Source organism: Tiliqua scincoides, chromosome 4, assembly GCF_035046505.1.
Source record: "Tiliqua scincoides isolate rTilSci1 chromosome 4, rTilSci1.hap2, whole genome shotgun sequence".
In the NCBI taxonomy this organism is placed as follows: domain Eukaryota; kingdom Metazoa; phylum Chordata; class Lepidosauria; order Squamata; family Scincidae; genus Tiliqua; species Tiliqua scincoides.
Window position 1 is genome coordinate 94,636,239 of NC_089824.1, and position 11,222 is coordinate 94,647,460.

The 11,222-nt window shown below is 42.3% G+C and overlaps 1 protein-coding gene across 1 annotated transcript in view; it reads left to right on the plus strand.

Moving 5' to 3' along the window:
* Nucleotides 1-8,838, plus strand: part of DNAH5 (dynein axonemal heavy chain 5) — a 142,434-nt gene extending 133,596 nt beyond the window's left edge. Inside the window, exons 76-79 of the mRNA XM_066622914.1 lie at nt 2,293-2,505; nt 2,807-2,959; nt 5,734-5,965; nt 8,687-8,838. Of these exons, the coding sequence (XP_066479011.1) occupies nt 2,293-2,505; nt 2,807-2,959; nt 5,734-5,965; nt 8,687-8,838 (750 nt within the window). The remainder of the gene's footprint in view (nt 1-2,292; nt 2,506-2,806; nt 2,960-5,733; nt 5,966-8,686) is intronic.
* The last annotated feature ends 2,384 nt before the right edge of the window (nt 8,839-11,222 follow it).

Here is an 11,222-nt window from a genome sequence, read left to right on the forward strand (position 1 = left end):
CTTCTGCATGACTGGTTCAGTTCTCAAAAGGAGATGCTAATTATACTTGTTCTTGATTATACAATCTATCACACTTGATAAATGAGAGCATCATTGGAGATCCTTAGATAAATTTCTTCCACATGGCCTCAGCTAGCATTCCCTGTAAGAATTGCATGTGCTGCACAGAGCCATTTTGTGGGTACACTGCAAAGGGTGGGGGTCTCCAGACTCTGGCGACAATGTCCCCACATAATCACTGACTACCAGGTAGCCTAGCTCCACAGCTGCTTACCTTAGGGATAAGAGTGGTCTCAATCCTCAGTGGGGAGAGATGGTGTGGGGGGAATCATCCAACTGCCAATCTGCAACTGTTGCTATTGTTAGCCAAATTTCTCCCATTTTGTCACTGGGTGCTGAACTCAGCCCTACCAGTGAGGTCCACGTTTAAATGACTATGGATAATAGGAGGCACAGGCTATACACAGACACCAGGGTGAAGCTGAACAAGACCAAAGATTTTTATTGAGAAAAGGATAAAAGGTAAAGCTTCGTTATACAGAACAAAGATCCCCAGAACATATACCTAGCGATTCTCAGGGATGGGAAAATCCAGCAGGGCTTGACTCGCATACAGTCTAGAGTCAACGTCCCTGCAACTTGACTTGAAAAAGAGTCATAATGGGGGCACTTTCTGAGTTGCCAAGTTACTTCTTCATGACTCTAAAGGACACAAATCGAGCCCCCCCCCTTAAAAAAAAAAACCCACCTCAGAAAAAATGGGGCTGCTACCAGGCTCTGTGTATGTGGGAGTGCTCTTTAACTACTCTCCTGTTGCCTTGTTCCATCTATAAAGAAGGTGGGAGAGGTGGGAGGGACTGCAAGAGAGCAGGGACAGAAGCGGCAAGAGGGAGGATGGTTACGCGCAGCAACTACGAGGTTTACCAGGACAACCTAGTCCTTGGCAGCTCTACTCAGAAGTAGTCATAAGAAGTAGTCATAAGTCATAAGTCCCACTGTAGCTGGTCATTCAATGAGGCTTCCCCCTCCCCACCAGCCATGTGGTGCAAAGCATGATTGCTATGAACCCCCTCCCCCCTTCCCTGCCTTCTCCCTCTCCCTGGGCTTCTCAAGCCAATCGTATGGCAAGAACCCCCTTGGCTCCTCCTCCTGTCCTCCCTCAGCCAATGAAAACATCAGAATGCTCATCCTTTGTCCAATGCTCATCTGCCCCTTCCTTCCTATTGGAGATGGGAACAGGGTGATCAGATACAATGGAGAACAGAGTGCCTATACTTTTAACCATGGTCTAGAAGCAGGAATTTTGGTATGTGCAACTAAACAGAGAAGGGTTTAAAAAGCTGCACTTGCCTAAATTCCCTCTTTCAGACAATGGTTAAAGGTGTAGGCACTCTGTCCATTGTATCTGGTCACCCTGGATAGGAAAAGAGAGCCCAGTTCCACCTTCTCCCATGCGTTGCAAAAGGAAAGCATTAACCTTTTCCTGCCTCCTGGCTGGAACTTTCCTACTATTGAGTGCTGTGTCAGGAGGCCCGTGACTCGAGTGTTTTTCAGAGTCTTCCATGTGCACGACTCACGAGTCAATGAGTCACCCAAAATCACGCATTTTTGCAACTTGAGTCTAAGCCACTGACTCGAGTTCCCAACCCTGGCTATTCCCCTTCCTAAACCCTCTGCTGGGCAGGTTATTGGAAGGGAAGGATAAGCATGGCTGGTAGCTGGCTGGTAGTCAGCTACTGGAATGCTGGATCTTTGAGCAGAACAGTCTCTGGTTACCTAACCGTCCAAGTTACCTAACTTGGACCACAGATGGATGTTTGGGTCTTGGCTGGAGCTCAAGCGAATCCTCAAGACAGGTGAGGTCTCTCCCTCCGAGCCCTTCTCCTGGAGACCCTTTGTCAGCCTCCTTCCCTGCCCACAGAGAACTGTGTGCCTCAAGCTGCAGTTTGCTCTCCTTTTTATATGCTGGTCTCACGGAACCATCCAGCTGTGCAACCAATCAGAACCCTCCTCTGCCTGCTTATTTGCACAACTGTCACTAACTCTCGACCATTGTCAACTGGGTGGGGCTGAGGAGGACAGTCTAACTGTATTGACCATTCTTTAATAAATTTTTTTCACCACCACCTGAAAATTCTATGCTCTCAAGCTCCTCAACTTGCAACTGTCGCTGTTGTCTGAAAATTCTACCCTCTCAAGCCCCTCCCCTCAGAGAATACTTTTATGTAAATTAGGGCATGCTGGCAGCTTACAGTGCCTTATGTGTCCATATGTTTTCTGCTGTCATGGCAGGTCAAGGAAAGGCTGCAGCACATGGGGCCATTCCAGCCTATGAACATTTTTCTGAGACAGGAAATTGATAGGATGCAGAGGATTATTGCCCTGGTACGAAACACTCTGACGGATCTTAAACTAGCTATTGATGGAACCATCATCATGAGTGAGAACCTCAGAGATGCTTTGGATTGTATGTATGACGCAAGGATTCCTGAACGTTGGAGGAAGGTCAGTGTTGTTTACTATGGGGGAAAATAATAATGTACTATATCATCAGAACTGTCTGGGCTATACATCCTGTATTCTTTGGCATGACTTTCACAGTGTGTATGTGTGTGTTGTGTACACGGTCAACTGAACCCTCACTTTCCCCACATGTGTGGGACAATTCCGACATAGGTTTCTCACCTCAGTGAGCCTTGGTGAACAGTCATGAGCTCACCTAGTTGGTGTTGCAGTCAGCAGCACACAGAGCTGAGTGCTGTATGGTATTAAAAAAATACCTTCCTCTTCCTTCCTCTTCCTCTAGGCATCTTGGGCTTCTAGCACTCTTGGATTCTGGTTTACTGAGCTTCTTGAAAGGAACCGCCAGTTTCACTGCTGGATATTTGAGGGACGACCAAACTGCTTCTGGATGACAGGATTCTTCAACCCTCAGGGGTTTTTAACTGCAATGAGACAGGTTCAAAATTTTTAAATATTTTTCTATGCATTCCCCATTTCAGTTCACTTTTTTGCTTATTGTCTGAATGATGAGGGTTGTTTCTGTTCTTACATAAATAGATGTTCATTGCTTTTGCCTCCCTGAGGCAATACAGTTCCTTTATGATTCAGGCCTTATTTTTTCACATAGCATACTTTCACAAGGAGCTTACTATGGTGTATATGACTGTTCCTCCTTCATTTGTCCTCACATCAACCTTATGAGGTAGATTAGGCTGACAGATGATGACTGACCCAAGGCCACCCGGTCCATTTCAGTGGGGATTTGAACTTGGTTTTTCCTGATCCAAGTATAGCACACTGCAGGAAAAATCACCCCAAACAGGAGCAAGATTCCCCTCAGGGCCCATGAAGTCACAACCTAAAAACAAACAGAGGCAGCTATGCAATAAACACCAATTGATTAACTGAGAGAATTAGAAAAAAAAAGGTAAGTAGCATATAAGACTTACACGAAGTAACTAACTCCTACCCTGCCAAACATAAAATACCTATTGGCTCAGTCTCCACCCTCTAGGTTCACTAATAGCCCAGTCAACGGTAACACCCTAACTTTGCCACAGGAGAAGAGAGAAAAGTCCAAAGAAGTTCAGTTCCTGCCCTCTTATACTCCTCCACTAGCAGTTGAACCAAAAATTCTGGACCTAACTGTATGCAAATAGGCACACACACTTTTCACTCTGATAAGGCATACACATGAAAGATTCTAGGGCTCCGGAACTCTCAGCCCATAGGAGTCAGCTTGCAAATGAAGGATGCTGGGGCTCTGGAACTCTCAGCCGATAGGAATCAAGCCACTTCAGACAACAGAACTAACTACTATGATTCTCAAAACATACTGACCGCAAAGGAACATTCCCTTCCAATCATCTGATCTGGTCAGATTCCTTATCCATTACAGTCCCTATGGCTTTCATGTTATTGAATTGTTTCCTTTCTTGAGCATGGCCTATTCCTGCCTTAAGGCACTGGTCTGAAAAATGGTATTAGAAGATTAAAAGAAAGCTTTACCTATTTGATTTATTTCTTTATTACCTTCATAGGAATTAAATTGCCTGCATTGCAGGTAGGAATTAAAATGGGTCACAGTTTCTTAATTTGTAAAAACTTGCAGCAGGTCCTAACTTATTTAGCACTCCAATCTCCCTTTTAGTGAGGGTTCCCTGCCTTGAAGGAGCCAGCTACTGTCTATTCCCCATACAAGCATTCCCATCTTATATCCAAGTTGGATATATCAACATCAATCCTAGTAAATGATCAAAGAAAACTGGATTGCGTCACCTATTCCAAGCTAAGCATCCTTTGAGGTAGACTTTACAAACCTTAGAAAAGGGATTCCCACTCAGTTTCCTCAAACTATGTGGCTTCTGGGACCCCATGCTCAGGCCAGTTCTTCTCGATGCATTCCAAATTCCCTATTCCTAATCCTTATCCCACACTGTACCTGCCAGTTGTGATTGACCTGGCTAAAGCATCTGGAGTGGGCAAAAAAAGTCTGCAAATGGTCAAACAGGTAAAGACTAAACCTCCACTGTCAACCAGCTCATCTCAGCCTACTTTCCTAGATGAATGGCTGGGGTCTCTCCAAATTTGCACACTGAATGGGAACAGTTGGCCAGAGGATGGCATCATATCTGTACAGGGAAAGCCCTGTCTATGGTAAAAACTCTCAAATCTGTGCCTCTAGTTCCCTCTCCTTCCCAGCCTTCTCCCCTCTATCCTGCCTCTCTACCCTTTGTAAAGACAGCGGCCCCCAGGACAGGAAGTGGAAATGGGGGAGCAGTAGAGACTAGATTTGGTGGGTGCTCTAGCCCACCACTCTATCCTCTACTTTAATATAATATAATAATATACAGTATTTATATACCGCCTTTCTTGGTCTTTATTCAAGACTTTATTCAAGGCGGTTTACACAGGCAGGCTTATTAAATCCACGCAGGAATTTTTACAAATTGAAAGAAGGTTCTCTCTTTCAAGAACCACCACATTCAAGATGTTACACTCCGATCTGGTTTAACATTCTGGCCTCCATCCTCCCACGCTCCGAGCAGATGGAACAGCTCAGCTGCAGCTTGCCAGCTGCTTCAAGGTCGCACTGTGCCGGTGGCCTCGAACTGGCGACCTTGTGGATGTTAATCTTCAGGCAAATGGAGGCTCTACCCTCTAGACCAGACCTCCTGCCCTACTTTCTTGCTGGTTTCTTTCTTCCTTCTCATTTCTGCCTTGCCTTTTCAAAAGGCATGAAGTATAGGACAGTAGTCTTTTAATAAATTTTCATGTGAATAGATGCCGCTGTTTACCTGTAGAAGTCACCAGCTCAAACAGGCTCTGCAGCTCACATCTCCATGCAACCTCCTCTTATCACATCTTAACATAACTTGTTGCTGGGTTGTGGTGCAGTGAAACTGATCATGAGGTGTCAGTTTTCATGTCTCTTTTTCAAGAATGTGAGCTTGTCCAGTTTTCCTCGCTTCTTGTAAGATGGATAGAAATGTAACGAGTTTTGTGAGAGCAGATGTTTGGAAAAAAAGGGTAATGGGCAATGCAGAAAAATGATTTATGGGAAAATGAGGACCTTGGTAAACCATAGGGAAAAAAGGTGTATGTGTTAGGTATAGTATGATCTGGTCCTATTAATGATTTGATAGTTTATTCTGAAATTATGTAATGATTTGGTTCTTTGCCTGCTGAAATTCAGTGTCTTGAACTTTAGTTATATATTGTTTTGAAAAGGAAATTACCCGAGCAAACAAAGGATGGGCACTCGACAGTGTAGTTCTGTGCAATGAGGTCACCAAGTGGATGAAAGATGACATCTCAACTCCTCCTTCTGAAGGTGTCTATGTCTATGGCCTCTATCTAGAAGGAGCTGGGTGGGACAAAAGGAATATGAAACTCATAGAATCGAAACCGAAGGTGCTCTTCGAACTGATGCCTGTAATAAGAATATATGCAGAAAACAACAGTAAGTATGAAGTTGGTTGTAATATATTAAAATATTTTAACATGTTAATAGTTGTATTGTAGCCTTTTTGGCATTGTCTGCCAACAGTCTCACTATAGTCAAATTTCATAGCTTGTGAGATGGATTGACTTGTCAATCCAATGAAAGTTACTGCTGATGTCAGCCCCTGAAGAGCACTGTAGACTTTACGCTCCAGACCACTGAATAGTCTTACCCGTGCTGGTGATCTGTGCAGAATCAGTAGTATTAAAATGTTCCTTGCTGCATATGGTATCATTCAATTGTGTACACTGGCATATCTCTGGTAGCAGAAGGCATTTTGCATGCTTTATGGCCGTTGCCAGAGAGGATCAAGATAAGTGCCAAGAAAAGTTAGAAAATGGTGAATAATGCGTTAGGACATGTAGACGTGAAACATGACAATAGAACCATTTGTAGTAAGCCAAGGACACCAGTGATCCACTGGAAGACCAGCAGGCAGAGTTTACTGGGCTTCAGCAGGAGATCACTTTCGGGGTACTTGCAATGACCCTAAGTGGCTCTGTGAAGAAAGACGTTGTAGGGGGACAGTTAAGCCCAGATTCTGCCTGGTCATTCATGCCAGCTTCTTGGAGAGTGCTCTTCCTCTCTTGAACATTTGAACAGGTATGATGGGAAGGCACAGGCATAAGTACACATCTTTTGTGACAAATGTATTAATTGCAACAATTGTCACCATTTGATTTCAGATTTTATAATATTTATTTGTTTTTATGTTTGTTAAAAAAATTACGTGCTTGAACTAGAACACATGGTGGCTTGCAATACAAGAACAAATACAAGAAAAAGAAAAATCTACATGAAATAAGTACAAGCACAAGAACAAAAAATAAATATGAAATCCTTTAATAATATGTACATCCATTTGTTGTAGGCCAGATCTACCATAAATCATATTGAGATCCTCGAGGTAAAAGGGAAAGATTAAAGATTAAACATCTTCTTTGTGCACCAGAGGAAAATCAGGCCATTAGAAAAGTGGAAAGGAACTATTTTGGTTTCGTAGTGCATAGATTGTTTGAAGGATTTGTGAACAAGTGTCAGCCAGCTTAAAATCAAGTTTTCACTGTTAGAAGAATGCAAACTTTTAGCGAGTACTGAGGAGGCAACAAGTTGTAAATGGGGTTGCTAGCACTGGTGTTGACAGCTAAATGTACAGAGTTTGGATCTGCTTGAGCAAACAAGTCAAAAGATTGAAAGAGCAACTTTGGAAGTGAAGAAAAGGACCTCTGGGGTCCATGTAGGAGGGAAGGAGCTGTCAGAGTGGATTGTGGGCTGGAGAGATGGACACTTGAAGCCCAGGCTGTTCTGCTTTGTAGAATTTTGCTTGTGTTGTTTGACTGAAAATAGTGAGTTTAGTTTAAGGAAGAAAAATCCACATGAAAGTTGTGCAGGGCAAACTCTTTCAGGGCCTTTTCCTACTTTCATTGTATTTTTTGTGTCCGTTTTATGATTAAGGCTGTTTATTTAGTTGAAAGCCCTTGTATTATAGGCAACCTGTGTAGGCAATCCTTTACCTGGGAGTAAGTCCCATTGTATTAAGTGGGACTGACTTCTGAGTAGAGTTGCATAGGATTGATTAGGTTATCACTTTGACTTGCAGGTATGTGCGGGGGCTTGCATATCGCAGGGCCCCATGCAAGGTTCCTCTTAGTGGAGTCCAGACCATCCATTGTCAGAAGCAGGGAATGGGTTTTGTCCCCACCACAGTCATGTCTCCAAGTAGAGCCCTGGAATTTTTTCCCCAATAAGAGTGAATGGCAGCAACGCCAGTGGACAATAACGATATGCATTCATTTTCAGAATCACTCAAACTTGCCCCCTCCAAATGAGGCCCATTCATTTTAGATCCACTTAGTCCCTACATGGAATGGACCAGGGAATGAATGGGAAAAAATTGGGATCTGTTTTTGAAACTCCAATTCATATGTGCCTATTTGTTTTTATTTATTTTAATTTTTAAAAATACAGCTGCCTCTTGCTGGCAACTATTTCTTTTTAACTCCTGTACTGGATGAAATAATTGTCCATCGCCATGAAAAATGCTGGCTCTGAGGACATATGGGTAAAAAAATATGGCAATCAGTAGCCAGGAAAGAAATCCTAGAGTTGTTGTGAACAGTTCAATGAAATGTTGACTCAGTGTGCAGTAACTGTGAAAAAGACAAAGAATTATTAGGAAAAAAAATTGAAAATAAACTTGCCAGTGTCATAACACCCTTGCACATACCTGTGGTGTGGTACACTTACATATTGTGTGCACTTCTGATCTGTATGCCTCAAAAAGGATATTGGAGAGCTGGGGAAGGTGCATCAATGGGCAACCAAAAGGGCTGGAGCATCTTCCCTATGAGGCAAGGCTGTTTTTTCTTTCCCTGTCCTAAGCATTCAGAGCAGACTCTCCTTGGTTCATCTTTTTTTCTTCAGTAGCAGATGATAAAACACAGTGACTTTACCAGGATGACCTGGTCCTGTATCACACACTGCAATGTCTATTTCATTTTAATTTCCTAGCTGTAAATAGATTTTAATTCAGTTGGTTTCTCCATTATTGTTGTGATTATTATGTTATGATGGGCTTTATGATCTAAAAATTGGAATAACTGAGGAAGGGGAAGGATAAAATGCTCAGTTTGTTAATAGCCATCTAACAATGGAGAGTTTCTTTCTTCATCTCCCTAGCATCAAGAGATCCACGCCTGTACTCCTGCCCAATCTACAAAAAACCTGTTCGGACAGACCTGAATTACATTGCTGCAGTAGACCTGCGGACAACTCAACCTCCTGAGCACTGGATATTGCGTGGAGTTGCCTTACTGTGTGATGTCAAGTAATGTTCAGAGAATACCTGCATGTTTTTCAAAGTGTTATCCCCCACCAAGATTTTTAGAACAAAGTATTTCTTTTTCCATGTTCTTCACTTGTGAACCCATATCAAAAAAGGAGATAATCCATATCACAAGGAGCTTAGTTAGGTGACTAGTCACAGCATTATTGCTTTATAATCAACACTTGAGTTTTCCTTTTACTCTGCTTTTACTATGTCTCAGAGGTTAATGGGCTAACAATATTGATGAGCTGAATTTTCAGATACTGGAAAGATCAATCAATCAATCAATCAATCAATCAATCAATCAATCAATCAATCAACAGTATTTATGTACCGCTTTTCAACTAAAAGTTCACAAAGCGGTTTACAGAGAAAAATCAAATAACTAAATGGCTCCCTGTCCCAAAAGGGCTCACAATCTAAAAAGATGCAAATGAATACCAGCAGACAGCCACTAGAACAGACACTGCTGGGGTGAGGTGGGCCAGTTACTCTCCCCCTGCTAAAAAAAGGAGCACCTACTTGAAAAAGTGCCTCTTACCCAATTAGCAGGGGTGATCAGATCAGTGACTATGTCTCATTCGTCTCTAGGGGATTCCTGTCACTGAATTGTACTTTTAAACAGCACAGTTAAGTGACTTAAGACAGGGAGATGCTGTTTGTCACTGTGACCTCCTAGCATAACAAATATTTGACAATTTCTATAGAGCAAAGCAATGGAGTGCTACTTTGCACATAAATGTAGGTTTCCTCCACAGTAGTTTAAAGCAACCTGGCAGCATTGTGATGGTTGGCTTGCGATATTTCTTCAACAGGCAAAGGTTTTTGCTGCCGTTTTGACACATCTGAAATTTGCTGGCTGCCATCCAGATAAAGCTGTGAGTGCTGAAATTCTGTTGAAGCCAGTGGGAGTTCAGCATGTACACTATTCTCTGGATTATTCCTTCTTTGTTTGGCAGAAATTTTAGAGACCAGGATTTTCTAAGCAAAATTCTAGAATCTTGTACCAGTATTATTCAGAGTAGCAAAATGGGGAGGGGGATCACACCACCTTTTTCTGTGTTGTTCTTGCTTTCTATCTGTATCTGTTATCATTCCTGTCCTGTCTTCCTTTCTTGATTTTCCAACCTTTCCAACTTTCTGATGAGTGTAGTTAACATTTCACATTTGGACCCAGCTGAAGAGAAATGTAGATCATGCCAGGCAATTTTGCTCAGTCACACTTCATGTCAAGTCCTGTTTCTCAGTACTGAGCTACGGAGTAGATATCTGGAAAGTGATTTGGCTGAAGCTCAGTGAAATAGGTTTTGATTCCATCTGAAAACTTTCATGCACAACAGCAGTCCATGCTTGGCCCGAAACCCTTTTAAAAACATATTAATTTTTGTTTTTTTTTAAAAAGCAGTATCCAAAACAATTATGCATATTTTTGTGTTGTGGTTTTACCATGTTGGTGTGCAGCATCAAATATCCAATACACCGAACTACCAAGTGATTAGCCCTCATGATTGGGGTGGCAGAGCACCTGTTTTGAATGCAAAAGGGTTCAGGTTTAGTCTTTCTGATATTTGCCTCCCTTGCTTTATCTATTCCCTCAAACCCAAAATCTTTAATGATTTGAATCTTTGAAACAATAAATGTTGCAAAAGGATTAAATACATGGAAATATGTCTGATTGATTCAGAGTGCAGTACTGGCTGGGTTGTCTTGGCATTGAGCTTAGCAACTCTGAGGCGAGGAGAGCAGACTGCATAATGGCCTTGAGTGCATTTTCAACTGAATTTTGAAGGCATGAACTTAATGAAGTGCAACGCAGACATCATTCGGTGACTCACCTGGCTTATCAAACAGTTGACTGGCTTGGTGCAAGCCTGTGCTGCCAATAGAAACTCTGAAAGAGGACTGAAATTCAGGTGGAGACAGCCTACAGCATTGTAGTGGATGATGTGCAGGCTATTTTCCGTTCCAGGAAATTAGTCAGCCAATAGTGCAAGGTTTGCGAATGAGAAAGAAATGGATGCACAAATATGAAAGCCGCTTTGAATGTGGGAAGGATGAACCACTGCCACACTTGGGGGAGATGCTGCTTTTTACATAAACACAAGTACACCCATATTAATCAACTCTTCATACAAAATTATTGACATATTGAACTTCATTTTGGTTACTTGTTTTGAAGGGAAATCCTTTACGTGACTAAAAGCAAGAATTAATACCTGTTTCAGGATGACTGATTGAAGTTGGTGCATTAGCCCCTTTATTGTTTGGTCATGCAAAGAATGTTTCAGCAGTTTCTGTATTAGGTGATCAATAATCAGATTACACAGGCCTACAAAATTGAGAGTCAGAAATGGTTGGCAACCTTCAGTCTCGAAAGACTATGGTATA